At 41.2% G+C, this 16,547-nt stretch overlaps 2 protein-coding genes and 1 long non-coding RNA gene across 3 annotated transcripts; 1 reads left to right on the top strand and 2 right to left on the bottom strand.

Moving 5' to 3' along the window:
* Positions 1 to 1,734: 1,734 nt before the first annotated feature.
* LOC119776141 lies at positions 1,735 to 2,133 on the bottom strand. Its single transcript, XR_005279743.1, has 3 exons — positions 2,110 to 2,133; positions 1,983 to 2,041; positions 1,735 to 1,874 (listed from the first exon to the last, which is right to left on the bottom strand). It is a non-coding gene; the product is annotated as an uncharacterized LOC119776141 (long non-coding RNA).
* Positions 2,134 to 3,776: 1,643 nt separating this feature from the next.
* On the top strand, positions 3,777 to 7,773 carry LOC119776149 (microfibril-associated glycoprotein 4-like). The gene is made up of 6 exons (XM_038274422.1): positions 3,777 to 3,810; positions 4,077 to 4,226; positions 4,500 to 4,538; positions 5,334 to 5,430; positions 5,515 to 5,682; positions 7,168 to 7,773. Exons 1-6 carry the CDS (start codon positions 3,805 to 3,807, stop codon positions 7,419 to 7,421), a joined length of 714 nt encoding a protein of 237 aa, XP_038130350.1. The 5' UTR covers positions 3,777 to 3,804; the 3' UTR covers positions 7,422 to 7,773.
* A 2,585-nt stretch (positions 7,774 to 10,358) lies between these two features.
* LOC119776146 (hydroxycarboxylic acid receptor 2-like) lies at positions 10,359 to 15,209 on the bottom strand. The gene is made up of 3 exons (XM_038274420.1): positions 15,108 to 15,209; positions 12,364 to 12,777; positions 10,359 to 12,076 (listed from the first exon to the last, which is right to left on the bottom strand). Exons 2-3 carry the CDS (start codon positions 12,757 to 12,759, stop codon positions 11,387 to 11,389), a joined length of 1,086 nt encoding a protein of 361 aa, XP_038130348.1. The 5' UTR covers positions 12,760 to 12,777; positions 15,108 to 15,209; the 3' UTR covers positions 10,359 to 11,386.
* Positions 15,210 to 16,547: the final 1,338 nt, after the last annotated feature.

Raw genomic sequence — 16,547 nt, 5'->3', positions numbered from 1 at the left:
CCATTATTGTTAGTAAGGAGGAACGAACGCTGCTCAGATCAGAACAGGGCTGATTACCGTGCAGTAAGGGCCATATTGTGAACCGTTCTCTCTTTGCAAAGATAAAAATAAAGCCGACTGAGTGAAATCCATCGATCTCCGTTTATTTAACCGTGGTGAATGGTTAAATACTTTTTTCTAAATACAAATAGAATTGATACGCTTTTAAAACAAGCATATAAAATAGGGTCTCCAAAGTAATAAAAAAAGCTGTGAGTTTTCTCTGCACTGAGACGCTGGGGGCGTGTCCTTAGCTTCAATGCCTTGATCTTGCAGGAACTGCCGACACACTCCAGTCTCATGAGGTCTAGCATTGGGAACCCAGGGCTAACTGCACCAGCAGATCGTCTCGCAATCTCATCTCTGTACCCAATTACAGTTCGGCTACCTCTAGGGGCACATGGAGAACCTGAAGAAATGTACCCCACACCATTACTGACCCACTGAAGGATGCAGCAGATCCCTCTCCAGACCGTCATTGTGCTCAGTGTGGCCTTGCCATCATCTGTGAAGAGCACCAGTGGTGAATTAGCCAATCCTGGTGTTCACTTGCAAATGCCCAGCATCTTACATCGTGTTGTGCTGTGAGAACAACCCCCCCCCATCTGTGGATGTGGGGCCCTCATACCATCCTCATGGAGTCCGTTTCACAACTGTGGATTGCTGGAGGTCATTGCAGGGCTCCTCCTTTCACAAGGAGGTGTGGGAGTTTCTGCATACAGCCTCCCAATGAGTCCCACCCCAAACATCGGTCTGAACTGCTGAAGTGAAGATTAATCTGCTCCTTTGCATCCTAGGGTGGTTCATTGGACCCATCCAAACTTGATGACCTGCTGAGCTACGTCTGCAGACCACTTCTACTCTTTAAACCTCACAGGAGTCATTGCAGACTTGAAGCTTTTTGCTTTTCACAGGTAGAGTAGTTTCAAAACCATCCTTTGATGGCAAAGTTTTTTTTTTTTGGACCAGAATTCTAACCGTTTACATTTAGGGTCATGTCTAAGCCTAATATAGTTATTCCTGAAATATTATTGATGGCAAACAGGAAAGCAGTTGCCTCATGTTAGCGTTACATATACTGAACCCAGCCAGCAGAGGTCACCAGAGCACAGGTTTAAAGCAGCCCAGACAGCAGTTTGGATTCAAAGGAAGGTTTTTAATCAAGAGCTCTGCAGGTAAACATCCCTACCATCTTGAATCAAACCAAATAATAATAATGGGAATAAATAATAAATAATAATGGGAATGGTAAAAAAACAAAAACAGAAAGGGATCTCCTTCCTTCCAGTAAAGAAAATAAAATATTTAACCCACACCCCAAGACACTAGTTTCTATTTATAGAGTTTCTGAATGGTGTCCCATGTAAAAGCTCCAGTCGGTTAAATACCCCTCAGCAATTATCTCACTTGGTCAACAGTTGCCCTTTTGACCCCCATGCTGGAGGGGCTCCCAGGCTGCTCTGCAGGGACTGGAATGGGATTGAAAGCCTCCGGGCTGTACTGAGAGTGAGAACTGAAGTCTCGTGCTCGCATATATCCGCGGTTTGAACGGACAACGTGGGACGATGGGTAGACGAGACGTGTTGCCATTCCTGGGGAAACATCGGAGGCCCACTGAGAGTGAAGCAGCAGATTGTTGGCGCTCTGGCTCAGCAGGTCTTCAATCATCTGATCCATTTCTGCATCGTGCAGAGCTGAACGTAGCGCATTAGATCCATCGCCAAAATCCGATCCAACCCCACTGCTGGTGTAACCAGAACCAGGATCAGAGGAAACTCCTGCAGCGAGGTCAGAACCGACACCAACTCTGTAGTCTATATTGGGCCAACCAAAACCTGGGAACAAAAGTTCAGACATCATCCTGTTAGGCCTTCAGTTAGAGATTATATCAAAGTTTATTTTACTGCCCAACATCCGTAGGTGACTACTGTGTTTCTACTCACGGTATTTTATAGGAAAACAGACTCCAATGTTGAAAAGAAGGAAAGGAATCCAGAAAATTCTGCTGAGAAAGACTCTTTCAGTTAATACACAAAATAAAAAACATCTTAACACAGGAAACAAACTCACCTGAAAACACATCGACACTCCATGTTGCACAAAGGGAACTCTGTTAAACAGAAGCCTTGATGTGTTTTATTGGTTCCTCAGCTGCATCAATTAGCCGCACCTGCTTCCTCTCAGCATCATTACTCCACCAGGCCTGATTCCAATTGGAGCCAGAAACTTTCTCACTTCCACTGTTAAAAATGGTCATGGAACCATATTAGCTACAAACAGTTAGATGTCTTAGTCTTCATTACTTGGACAGTTTCTGCAGGTGAAGCTTCTTGAGTTCCAAGTTTTTCTTTGTTTTTTTCTTCACTTTCTTTTTCACTAATTGATATAATTTATGTAAGTTACATTTTTTCCAGTTTAGAAGTTTCCCTGATCCGACTCCTCCGTAATGAAGGAAAAGCAACTCAAATTACAGCTGATGTCTTTATTTCTTACTGCAGCAAAGATGCTGAACTGTGATGATAAACTTTATTAAAGTGTTTTTGTGTTTCTTCTTCCAACATTTTGCTAATATGCTGCTTCTGGATGATATGCCTTCCACTGCTGCTTCTGATGCATCCACAGTTTGGAGCAGTTTGTTTTAAATAACTTCAGAGAGATTTCAGTTTTGCTGGAAACTGTTTCCAAGGCTGCCGTATGGGGGGGTTAGGAAGATTGTAAGGGCCTTTAACTGAGGGGGGCCACAAAAGAAGAAGAAAAGATTTGTCCTGTTATATTTTTCAAATATAAAAAGAAAATCCAGCAGTAAATAGATTATCTTGTCTTCTTCTGTATTTTTCAGCAAAACAAAGCATGAATATATATATATATATATCCCGCATCTCATCATATATTAACCAGTCAGCGAACGGCCTTGATGAACTCAAGTTGTTTTGCTTCAAGTTCTTTATGCAGGGGGTGGGTTGGTTCCCCTGTGGGGGGGGGGGGGGGGGGGGGGGGTGATTTTGTAATGTATAAATATATGAACTGAAATGCCTCAGTCGGAGCTCTATCTCTCTGTCTGAGGACGTTAAATTTGAACCTTATTTATTCCAAGAAATGCCTTTGTCTCAGCTTCCTAACTTCACAAAACTACCGGACTTTGTTTCCAAGTTTTAAAGACGTTTCTCTTCCATCCAGGAAGCTTTTTCAATCCAAAATGTCAGAAATAGTGTTTAGTTCCAGGTTTTATCCAGCAGCCCAACTAAGCCTGGTTTTAGTTTAGAAAACATGCAAATAGAAACGGATGAACGGGTCCCCCCCTTTGGAATGGGGGTCGTTTGGCTTCTTTGTTAGCCTGCAATGCCCCATACCTGTCTATGTCTCTGAAAGGGGGGTCGTTAGAGGGAATAGTTGGTCTGGCTGAACAGGTGAGGTCTGCTGTTCTCCTGTAAAGGGGTTGGAGCTGCCATGATAGCGGGAAGGAATCCCCCCCTTCTCTTTAAGGTTGGTTTTTCTTTCTTTAGTTTTATGTAAACAGTTGAATAAAACATTTTTTTTTATCTAACGGAGGCTTTGGTAACATTCAGCCCCACTATTTCACATAACCATCTTCTCTAGAATTTCCCAACATTTGTACCAACGTTGGGTTTTTACCGCATCAGTTACACAAGAAAAGGAAAAGTATCTGGAAATGATGCTCTTTCATCTGCAGGGTTGAGTAACTGCTGGATATTTAAAGCAGGTAAGAGACTCATCATTTCGGATCCTTTCTGCAGATCAGTGAACATGAAGGTAAGTTTGGAGATTAAACAGGATTCAGCAGCTTCAGGTCTGGAAATGCAATTTAAGTTTCTGTGAAACACTTAAAACACAAAACTGTCCCAATCGAGAACTTTTAACAGGATTATATTCTTATGTTGAAATGTTGCTTATTTTCCTAAAAGATCCCAGACTCTGCTTTGGTCCTGATTGTGGTTTTAACGATCAGAAAAGATCAGTAAAGTTCTCTCTCTACGGGATTAAATGAATTAAACTGTTCCTTTCTTAATGGAAACCAGTTGCTTTCGCTTCTCCTCCTGGTTCCTGTGGCGACCAGCTGCACAGACCTCAGCTATCCTCTGGACTGCAACGACATCTACAACCAAGATACCAGCCGAGCCAGTGGAGTTTACACCATCTACCCCATCGGATCCACATCTGCTGTCCAGGTAGACTCAGCCCTCCTGGAATCATCAAATAATTAGTTCATAAAACATTTCAAACACTCATTATCCTCCCTGTTAACACGTTTTAACAAATAAAATTATTGCAAACACTGAATTAGCGAAGACTCTCTGATGTGGGCGGGTTTCTGGCTGATTGATGATGCAGCTCAGAGGTCATTCAGGCTGCTGGTGCGAAACATCAGCGGCGTGCAGACGTACCTGCAGCTGCATCCATGCTGCAGGTTTGACCACCGTTCTGCTGCCCTCTGTCTGCAGGTTTACTGCGACATGGAGTCTCTGGGGGGAAAGTGGACGGTAAGGATTCTTTCCTTCAACTGCTTGTAGATTTTCTACTGAGAATCTTTGAAAATATTGAAATGATCTGATTCAAAGTCGTATGATTTAAACTGCTGCATTAGAGAAAGATCTACTGCACTGCAAAAACAAGCAATAAATAAGTACAAGTTAAGTATATTTACACTTAATCTGAGCAGGTAAATAAGATGATTGGCAGATGGAATGAGTATTTTTACTCTTAAAATAAGATTATTAGATGATATGCACTTAAAAAAGACAATTACATTATTTTTTCTTATTTTTAATGTAAATTGTTTTGTTCAATTGACAAAGTATCACACTTACCTCCTCAATTCAAGAAAAAAATGCACTTAATTTAAGAAAAAAATGGTTTATTTAAATGTCCCTGTTTGGCAGTTTGCTCCTTTATCTACTCTGTGTTTATAAAAAACTAGACAGATTGAAACACTTTAATGTATCAGCAGGTGAATATCATGTTTTCATAACATCCTGAACAGAGAATGAACTTCCAAGTGAAATTAAATACTTTATTAGGTCATTGGATAAAATAATCTAACTTCATTTACTTAAAATTATAACTTTAAAGCATTTAATATGTACTGTATATTAATCAGTCTTATTTAAAGACCTCATTCCTTAACCTGACCTTGATTGGATGTTTCCTACTGAAACCTGCAGAGAAAAAGCAGAAATCCAGCTGTTGATGAACATCTGGATCCAAAATGCAGTGGAGCTCATTGTGAGCAAATCTGGGCTGTTTTTAACGGATTGATCTTCTTCACCTTCTTCCAGGTTTTCCAGAGAAGGATGGATGGAACCGTGAACTTCTACAGACCCTGGAACCACTACAAGTTTGGCTTTGGGATTGCTGCAGGAGAGTACTGGCTTGGTGAGATGTGAAACCAGCGCCGCGGTAAAGAGGAGCCCAGAAAGCTCTGAGAGATCAGCTTCTCCGTGTTTCTGATGTTTTTAGGTCTGGAGAACATCTTCCAGCTGACTCACAGGAAGAAATCAGAGCTGCTGATCGACATGGAGGACTTTGAAGGGAAAAAAGCCTACGCTCGTTACACCGTGTTCTCCATCGGCCCAGAGTCCGACGGATACAAACTACGTCTGAGCGGATTCACCAATGGAGGCGCAGGTGGGTGACGGGCGGGGTCACCTTCTTCTGTAAGGACAAATCTTTACGAGCATAATTAATTTATATCATTTATTAAGTGGATGAAATAGAAATATAAATTTTTTCATTGCAAAATTTCTACATTGACAGAAAGGATGATAAATATTTTATTATCTGTTCCAAAAAACACGCCATAAAAAATCTATGAGATTTCATTTCATTCCAATCGATCTGCTCACAAAGTCCCAAAACAAACCGTCTCACATTTCAGCCATTATATTCAGTTTGGACTTTATTTATAATCTCACACATTTTTGTCTTTGTTTTTTTTTTTTTTTATCCGCACTTTAACGCCATAAACAGTCTGATATTTCGTTTCAAAGATGCAAAAATATACAGAAAATGATATTTTCCTCTAAAGTAAAACACTTTGAACATCTTCTGGCAACTTTATTAGCTTTCAACATAATAATCAGAATTTTCAAGTCAAAAATATTTTTAAATTGAATTAGTTGATTTTCAATAAATAATTAATTGGTGTTCTCTCTGTCTGCTATGTGACTGATGACGCTCATGTCTGTTTGGCAGCAGGAATAAGGCTTTAGTGGAGCTGGGTTGGTTTTACCTCAGACCTCAGTACAAAAACAGAAACAAGGGAGAATCGTTGAGGAGTAAAGAATAATAATCAAACATGTCTCTAACTTTAATACTTTTGATGACTTTTCTTTGAACATAATCAATATGGTTTATGGTTTATAGATACTGAACCCACCTCCAGGTAATGACTGGATTCAGGCTAAATATTCACCAAAACAAAGAAAACTTTACAGTAAATTTTCCAGAAGAAACAGTTTCTTCCACCTGTTAAAAAAAAGGAAAATCCTGAAAAAAAAAAAAAAGAAACTTCCATCTCTGGTAACAACAGACTGCTTCTGTTTCCACTTCCTGTAAAATGTTCCTTAGATGATTCCTCCACTGAATTCTGCTAAATTAAACACATATCAAGATGTTTATTTTGATTTAATGAGGCTTCAAAAAGAAGTGAAAAATAAATGGCTGCTATTTAACTTAGAGACAGTTGGGATTTGATGAGTTCTGTTACTGCACTGGAAAAAATGATCTAGAAATAAGTAAAAATGTCTTAAATTAAGCGTATTTACCCTTAATTTGAGCAGGTAAATGAGATAGTTTGCCAATGAAATGAGTGTTTTTACTCTTAAAACACAAAAATGAGATAATATGCACTTGAAATAAGACAATGCGATTGTGTTTTCTTATTTTAAATGTAAATTATCTTCCTCTGGTGGCAAAATGTTTCTCTTACCTGCTCAATCCAGGAACAAATGCAGCTATTTTAAGAAAAAAATGACTTCTCTAGATTTAGATTTTTTCCATTGTTGGTTCACAGTAAATGTACTTAATGTTCATCATTGACGTTTCCACAGAGTGTTTTATTGCTGAGGGAGATACTGGGATGGTTTCCATGGTTACTGTGTGTTTGTTTAGGGGACTCTCTGAGTCACATCAGTGGACAGAAGTTCTCCACCTTTGATAAAGATCAGGACACCTGGGAGAAGAGCTGCGCCCGCACCTTCATCGCAGGCTTCTGGTTCTCCAACTGTCACTCTGCGAACCCGAACGGTGTTTACCGCTGGGGAGCCGACGACTCGCTTTACGCCATCGGACTGGAGTGGATCACCTGGAAGGGGCGGGGCTATTCCCTTAAGGCCATCAGCATGAAGATCCGCCCCGTCCAGTGAGGCCTGAATGTCATCAGTTTGGCTTCCAGGTTTTTAGATTGAGGAGAAGCAGCAGGTTGAACCAAACGATCACTTCATCCTGTAGCATCATTAGAAATGATCAATGTTCTGCCTCTGTGACGTCAGCAGGTTAAACTCTGTAAGCATCATGATGATGATGATGATGATTTATCAGCCTGATGTTCAGAGCAGATCCACCAAATTAATTTGTTTTTTTTAATGTTTATTTACTTTGTTGACAGAGAAACTGTAATACTTTGATAGATGACACCATTAAAGTTTCCCACTTCTCCTCATTTCTATTATTTACTGAACTGGTTTATTATTGAACAGACCAGTGATTCCCATGGAGGATTTTACACGCTGCCGTCGCCACAAACTGGTTATTAATCAGAGTGTTTTAAACTAGTGTCCTTCCTGCGGTCTCCGATTATTCCATGTTTTTATAGAATGAACAAAACAAGGTTTTTACAAACACTCTGTTTATAGGAGGAGTTTGTCAGAATAGGAGAAATGAGCCAAAGGGAGACTTTTAAATGTTTCAATGAGAGAAGCAAAGATGGCGGTTTGTTGTCCCTCAGAGACGGACTGCAGGAGCTCAGCTTGATGCTGCAGCTCTGAGGAGGTTAAAGCAGAATAAAGCTGGAGTTTAACTTCCACAGAGAAACAGAACATGGAGGATTTATGCAGCTGTGGGGTTTTAACAACATTTTATATCCTGGGTCAGATGAACTGCAGTTTAACGAACTCCTCATTTAATGATTGCTTATTAAACCCTCAGTCCACTGAGGACTCAGCGTTTTTGTAGGTAGAGTTGATCAAAGATGAAAGTCTGCAGATTTAAAACAGATTTACAAAAAATTCAGAGCACTGGTTTATAAAATGATAAATGATTTAACATGAAGGATTGTTTTTCATGTTAAATTGCGGTTTTAATCATTTAAACATTATGCAGAAATAATAATTCATAGCTTCTGAACTTTTGAATCTGAGCAATTAGATCTAAAGTAGGAGAGTTTATGTTAGTAAGGAAATAAACTTTAACTCCAGCTGCAAATCTCACACTGTTTTTATCTGATTAATGCAAAACGATGCAAACCAACGTCACCCTGCAGAGAAAGGGTGTATATATACACTATATTGCCAAAAGTATTTGCTCACCTGCCTTGACTCACATATGAGCTTAAGTGACATCCCGTTCCTAATCCATAGGGTTCAATATGACGTCGGTCCACCCTTTGCAGCTAGAACAGCTTCAACTCTTCTGGGAAGGCTGTCCACAAGGTTTAGGAGTGTGTTTATGGGAATTTTTGACCATTCTTCCAGAAGCGCATTTGTGAGGTCGCACACTGATGTTGGACGAGAAGGCCTGGCTCTCAGTCTCCGCTCTAATTCATCCCAAAGGTGTTCTATCGGGTTGAGGTCAGGACTCTGTGCAGGCCAGTCAAGTTCATCCACACCAGACTCTGTCATCCATGTCTTTATGGACCTTGCTTTGTGCACTGGTGCACAGTCATGTTGGAAGAGGAAGGGGCCAGCTCCAAACTGTTCCCACAAAGTTGGGAGCATGGAATTGTCCAAAATGTCTTGGTATGCTGAAGCATTCAGAGTTCCTTTCACTGGAACTAAGGGGCCAAGCCCAGCTCCTGAAAAACAACCCCACACCATAATCCCCCCTCCACCAAACTTTACACTTGGCACAATGCAGTCAGACAAGTACCGTTCTCCTGGCAACCGCCAAACCCAGACCCGTCCATCAGATTGCCAGATGGAGAAGCGCGATTCGTCACTCCAGAGAACGCGTCTCCACTGCTCTAGAGTCCAGTGGCGGCGTGCTTTACACCACCGCATCCGACGCTTTGCATTGCACTTGGTGATGTATGGCTTGGATGCAGCTGCTCGACCATGGAAACCCATTCCATGAAGCTCTCTGCGCACTGTTCTTGAGCTAATCTGAAGGCCACATGAAGTTTGGAGGTCTGTAGTGATTGACTCTGCAGAAAGTTGGCGACCTCTTCGCACTATGCGCGTCAGCATCCGCTGACCCCGCTCCGTCAGTTTACGTGGCCTACCACTTCGTGGCTGAGTTGCTGTCGTTCCCAAACACTTCCATTTTCTTATAATACAGCTGACAGTTGACTGTGGAATATTTAGGAGCGAGGAAATTTCACGACTGGATTTGTTGCACAGGTGGCATCCTATCACAGTTCCACGCTGGAATTCACTGAGCTCCTGAGAGCGACCCATTCTTTCACAAATGTTTGTAAAAACAGTCTGCATGCCTAGGTGCTTGAATTTATACACCTGTGGCCATGGAAGTGATTGGAACACCTGATTCCAATAATTTGGATGGGTGAGCAAATACTTTTGGCAATATAGTGTATATATATATATATATATATATATATATATATATATATATATATATATATATATAATGTGTGTATATGTATTTCTTTCTATATGTATTTCTTTCTGATTGTTTCCTCCAGTTTCTCCTGCATCTCTGCTCTGCCTCTCCTGAAATGACATGAATAACTGGAGAATTTGGGGTGAAACAAGATTTAAAACACATAGTTGAACAATATATATAATCACATTCATAGATTGTATTTTTTTCCTATAACATATAACAATAATATGTTTTATTTATCAGCAGTTCCTCTTAACATCCACCTGATTCTGTGCAATTCTCGCCTATTTTGCATCTCCAAATGGGAAAGCAAATAACTTAGTAAACCCAAATGACATGTGCAATACATTATTTGAAAGCTAACACCCTCTAGTTTCTAAATATATAAATTAAATAATAAAGATGTGAGTAGAACACAGACCAACCTGCATCAGTTAAAACATGACTCAAAGTTGTTGTTTTTTATTCTCGGAAATGATACATCTTTTTTGAACAGCAGTAATAAAGATATTCTTGAGAGGTTTAATTTTATTATATTTGATCTACATCATGTCAACCTCAAATGCAGAAAAAGTCAGACCTCTGGCTAAAACAGTTCCAGAGCTGTGGAACCGTTTCCGATAGTCAGAAATAGAGTTGATTATAAAGTTTGAATTGAAAAAGCTTCCTGGATGGGAAGAGAAAAGTCTGCAAACTTCCAGTCCGGTGGATTGATTTTTAAAATCTTTGGACTGACTCTGACCTGGATGACTGAGAATCTTCTCCTGCATGATGGATTATTGTTTAGATTTTTTTAATCTGTTGCAAAGGTAAAGGCACATTGTGCACAAAAGGCAATATATAGAGGATTTGTTATAGATCTATTTTCACTAGTGGCACGGAGCGGTGGCTGGACCTGTCTATGATGGGAACAGATTGTGTCCTGTTTGGGAAGTTTCCGGGTCTGTTGGTGAATCCGTATTCCTGGTAGCTCCAGTGTTTCTCTGGCTGCAACACGGAGCACTGCTGGGTATCTAACTGACTTCCACAGCAGCGCCAGTAACGATGCAGGACATCAATAAACTACATTCTGATCTTTCTACATGAAGAAGAACCAGTCATCGGGTCCGACGGTCCTGAAACTCCCCCACAGCAGGCAGCACTGACATGCTAACCGACCTTCCCTACTTTTATTGCCAGGATGTTAAATATGTTATTTTCTTCTGTACTCGAATGTCTTATAAAGTCCAAACATGACGTTGCGAAAACGGCAATAAAATGCTGGTCTGGTTTACAAGTCTTGACTCTAAGCATCAACACATGACTAGTGTTTGGAGAACAGATGGGACTGTTTACCTTCCTCGGAAACATAGTCAGTGTGTTATTTATGAAATAACCATCATCCAACTGAAGGTTGTAGAGAACATTTCAGAGGATTAACCTTTTAGAGGCAGATTTTACAGAAAGGTCAGATTCAACCTTAACAATGGCGTTAAATTAAAACCAGCGTTAATCAGCCGGTAGGAAGGGGTGGATCGGGCACAGACCGTCCCCAAACCCTCCATGGTCTGAACTAAGGTCCAGCGCTCTGAACGGCCTCACTGCCACAATCAGCCTTTAAAGTCTTCAGTTCCTGCTGGGTGGTGCTTTGGTTTCCTGATGAGGACTCCCGCTTCTGGCCTTCATCCTTTCTACAGGGTAGAAGCTCCAGCAGTGCCTTCCGGAACATCGAGCTGGAGAAGACGTAGACGATGGGGTCCAGAGCCGAGTTCAGGAAGTTCAGACCCAAAGACACAATGGTGAGCTGAGTAAAGGTGTAGAAGGCAGTGCAGTCCCATGGTCGGAACGAGCGGATGACCCACACGCCGATGGTGGTGACCGTGGTGGGAAGGAAGCAGATGATGAACACAGCCACGATGGCGGCACACATCCTCATGGCCTTCCGCACCTTCTCAGGTTTCCCCATCTGCCTCTGCTTCAGGAAGCAGGAGATCCGGACGGAGCAGAACAGCAGCATGGCCATGGGGACGATGAACTCCAGCACCGTCAGTATGCGGTGCATGCCGACCAGGATGATGATTGAACGGGACGCCTCCTTATAGGACGTGAAGAAGAAGCACTGGGTCTTCTCTCCGCTGCCCTTGATGTGGTTGAAGGCCAGCATGGGAACCCGAGGACTGATCACCAACAGCCAGACCAACACTGAGACAAAAGCAGCCTGTCGCTTGGTCATACGGTTGAAGCGATGATGAGAGTGGACTATCTGGGGAAGAAAAGACATGGATCTCATTGGTGTTCATGTTTTCAACCTTTCCTTGTTGTGCTTTGACAGGTTCTGGCCATCTGGGTTCTATTTTGGCCATCTGGGTTTTAAAGTAAAACCAGAATCTGTTTTCAATATAGAGATTCAAACTCATGTTAAATGTGATCCTCAAGAGGCAGAAAATAGGAGCAGAAGGAGAGAATCGCTCAGGGTGGCGTTCCTGCAGGAAACCCCCTAAAAGGCGCTACAGTAATGAGCTTTGAAAAGTCGTTTCTGTTGTTCCTCACCTTGAAGTAGCGGTAAATTGCCACAACGGTCATGAGTGCAATGCTGGCAGATCGGTTGGAAAACATCAGGAAGAGGTTTATCCGGCACATGCCATCTCCAAACACCCAATGGCCTCTGAGCAAGGCATCGATCCTCAGCGGCAGACTCACCAGGGCAAAGAAGTCAGCAATAACCAGGTTAAAGAGGAACAGGGTGTTTGGGTTCCAGGCCTTCAGCTTAAAGCAGAAGATCCAAAGTGCCACAATGTTTCCCATGAATCCCAGTATAACGTCGATGATCAGGACTGGAGGCATGATGAGGCCTTCCAGCTGGATGCCAACAGGAGGGCAGCCGCCGCCTCCACGGGCAGACGTTAGCGGGTTGGAAACTGTGGTGAAGTTTGAGTCTGGAGGCATTTTTCAAACGAGGACAGCCTGAAGGGAAGAAAAGTTATAGAAGAAATAAAAAGATTTACTGATAAACACATCTGTGGAGTCAGTGATTCATGAATAATGAAGCAAATATGTTGGGATCTGGAGGTCTGTCCACTTTCTCCACCAGAGGGCGTACGAGATCTCCTGGACCCGGAGCTGATTGCACCACCTGTCTCTCATCTGCTCATCAGGAGATCCGTATTTAAGGAGGCGGAGGGCTTCACTCCGGTGCCAGAGTGTTTGCCAGTAACGGTTAGCAAGCCTGAGCCAACCAGCCTGTCTGAAAACTCTGACTCCTTGAGAACCTGAACCTGATCTGTTTTCTCCTCTCTGCTTCCTAGACTGAACCTGCCTGAAACCTGAAACCCGAAACCCGGAAGAGTTTCTCTGCCGGTGATCTGCCTGTCCGTTCTCTGAAGATACTGGAAGGAAACTCTAATCAGTGATCTGCCCGCACTCATTAAGCTCTGCCTCCGCCTCCGCCCTCAGCCTGCTGACAGCCTCTGGTCCCTCAAGGTTCCCCCCCTCAGCTGCTCTGCTCCACTCCAGACAGGTACAGCCCTGCACAGTCTCAACCTGCAAACTACCTGGACCTCCGCTTCCTCCTCTGCAGTGAACCCACTCGTGACCAGACGAGTTCCCCACTGGAGCTGATCATTTAACCTGTACATTCATCTTTTAATAAACCTTTGAACTTTTCTCCTGCCTCTGAGTGTTCTGCATGTGGGTTAGACACGTTAAACCAAACATGACAAATTAACCCAAATGAATCAACAAAGGAAAGTTTAGAAAATGAGGAAATCTACAGCTTCCTCTTTCGCCTCCTTCCTCTTTCCTCTAATTTCAGAAAATCGCCCAAAACAACTTTTGGTCTTTTTCAAGTGGATCAGAAAAACTAAAAAAAAAAAGATCTGCAGATAAAAACTATTCAAATGATAAAAATGACAAATAGTGCCAATAGTTACGGTATCAATTTAAAGATTAGGAAAAAGTAATGAAATATTGATAGTAGAAGCTCTCAGAGAGGAGAACCCCAACCAGCAGCAAGTCCTGCCCTATACTGTGACTTCCAGCTGTGGCGTAGAACATCTGGATCATTAAATCAATCCTTCTTTAGACTGAGGAGAACACATGAAAAAAAAAAGAAATCATTACAATCTGTTCATAAGTTTTCAGTTCATCCTCCTTTTCTGATGTTTTTGTCTTCAGTAAAAAATCCTGCAGACTTTTTTAATCCGATGCTTCATTGAGGAACTGCTTGTTCTGTCGCAATGCTGAACAAAATCCCTGGAATATTTTTTTTTCCAGATTATCATTTGGATCCTACCGAGGACGAAAAAAAAGTTAACCGATTTTTCAATATTATTTCAATTTAATTTGGGAAAACAGTCAGAAATCTGACTTTAATCTGATAATTCTGATTTAATTCTGACAGCTAACAAATGTTAGCACCAGGCTGTAGCCATTTCTAGAGACTAACCAAGCTTTCATGTTTTAATCACCTTCTGTTCTTTCATTTATTAAAAAGCACGAAAAAACTCGCCTAATTCCATCATTTTCCACCAAAGTGTTCCTGTTCCTCCCAAATAACTCACATCTCTGTCAGTGAGTCTCCACATCTCTGCCTTCATGGCGCCCATCTACATTAAGATCCACAATTCTCAGATTAAAGGCAGAATTCTGGCCTTTTTCACATATTAAACTGAAGTAAAATTCATTAATTTTTAACATTTTTTAGTGGTCCTAATCCTCTTCTGTAGGATCGTCACCAACATTGAATCTGTGGAACAAAATGTCATTAAAATCCGTCCATAACTTTTAAAGTTATCCTGTAAACAGAGAAACTCTCCTACAAACACACCCTCTGCAGACGAGAAGATGGATAATTTAATTAAAAACATTTTAAGGGTATTCAGGCTGCGCAGTGGTTAATGCGCATGACCCGCGTACGGAGGCCCTAGTCCTTGACGCAGCCGACCCGGGTTCGAATCCAACCTCTGATAGTTTGCCGCATGTCTCTCATCCCCCCCTTTCCTGTCAGCCTGCTGTTGAAAAAAATGAGCTACTAGTGCCGTAAAAACTAAAAAAAACAACATATTAAAGTTTAAAATCAAACCATATACATATAATTTATACATCTTCTTTATATTATATATTAATATCTATATCAATAAATGTAAAAGCAAATGATTTGTCTGAGAATGCATCATGATGGCTTACAGCCTTCCACCACATTAGTGGTGAAAGTATTAGTGCCCCCCCCCACAGTGATAAAGTTAGACTGTTTGTTTCCATTGAATTAGAGAAGATTAGATTAATCCACGACTCACCAGAGGAAGAGTTTCATTCATAAAGAGCTGCAGGAAGAAGTGGACGCATGAATGACCTTCATGGGTGTATTTATAGCTTCACCGGGGGGGGGGGGGCGTTCCCATCCGATTACATCACTGCTTCGCTTACGAGGCGTAGAATAACAAGTCTGAGTAAAAAAAAATATATTTTAAAGAAGCTTCAAACCTCAACCACAGGCAGGAAAACCATCATCCTGCTTACAAATGAACAGAAGTCTGGAAAACATGATGCTAAGAGAAGAAATTTAGATTCTAATTAGTAATAATAATTAATATTATTATTATTATTATTGAACTTTATTGATCTAACAATGGAGAAATTCCCTCTCTGCATTTAACCCCTCCCCTTGGGGAGCAGTGAGGGGTTAAGGGACCCAGAGCGGCGGTCTGTGGGAGTGGGTTTCCAACTCAGAACCTCTGGATTCCAGGCTCTATGCCCTAATCACCAGATCACCCCCCCTCCCCCCCCCCCAAAAAAAAAATAAAATAATATAAAATAAATAAATAATCCTTTAGACATTCATAAAAAACAGCAGGACAAAAACAGATTTCATGAATTACTGTAAAACCTGATTAATTTTATGTTCTGATTGTATTTAATATCGCTTTATGATCATTATCACAACATAATGAAGAAAAATGCCGTAGATTAAAAAAAAAGTATCCAGAGAAAATGTCACTAAATACAAAGACAGGTAAGATTTAAAATGATTTAAAATGATTTTAAATGGAAGCACATCATTATTCTTGTTATTTTGATATCTGATGGTTCCTGCAGAATTATCCTCATTTTATACTGTGTTTATTTTTCTGTTTAATATTTTTTATTAGTTTTTATCTTTTCACCTGTTTTTGCTGTCAATCAAAAGAAAAATTATCTAATATGATGAAATAAGTGAACACAGGCCCATACAACCAGGGGCGGATTTAGGAAATGTGGGGCCCTAGGCAAAGACAGGGAAGGGGCCCTCTGAATTAAATATTATCAGCGTTCTGATGGCATTTTAGCAAAAGGATTTTTATCAAAAACATCATTAATGTGCAGAAATAAGGAATAGTTGCATTAACCATACATGGAAACAGAGTTTTATGGGGCCCCCAGGAACTTGGGGCCCTAGGCGACCTAGTGCCTAGTATTGCCTAATAGTAAATACCCCCCCCCCCCCATATAACACAAACCAACCCAATATAGACTAGAAACTAGAGGATATGATAAAGATCTGTTGATCCATGGAAGATAAATAAGGATGTTTGGGGTTTTCCAGCCTTCCTGTCTCTGAGTTTAGGGACAGTTTCCCGTTTGCTGAAATCGTTGAGTTTTCGTGTCTGATTGGGGTCAAAGTTTAACTGGCACAGGGTGAGGAAACCAGTTCAACTTTCTGGGAGATATTTCCAAATGATTGAGGAAGTTTGAAAGAA

This window comes from Cyprinodon tularosa, unplaced genomic scaffold (genome assembly GCF_016077235.1).
Source record: "Cyprinodon tularosa strain WSP-4 unplaced genomic scaffold, ASM1607723v1 ctg913, whole genome shotgun sequence".
NCBI lineage: Eukaryota > Metazoa > Chordata > Actinopteri > Cyprinodontiformes > Cyprinodontidae > Cyprinodon > Cyprinodon tularosa.
Note: the sequence above shows the minus strand (reverse complement) of the source record. Positions and strands in the feature narration are given on the sequence as shown.

Bases quoted from the DNA above. Each gene is read 5' to 3' on its own strand.
- LOC119776149 (XM_038274422.1), top strand. The intron at 4,539-5,333 runs GTAAGGATTCTT...ACCTTCTTCCAG, and splicing joins CTCTGGGGGGAAAGTGGACG to GTTTTCCAGAGAAGGATGGA. The intron at 5,683-7,167 runs GTGGGTGACGGG...GTGTTTGTTTAG, and splicing joins ATTCACCAATGGAGGCGCAG to GGGACTCTCTGAGTCACATC.
- LOC119776146 (XM_038274420.1), bottom strand. From the start codon at position 12,759: ATGCCTCCAGACTCAAACTTCACCACAGTTTCCAACCCGCTAACGTCT. The intron at 12,077-12,363 runs GTGAGGAACAAC...TTTCTTCCCCAG, and splicing joins CAATTTACCGCTACTTCAAG to ATAGTCCACTCTCATCATCG.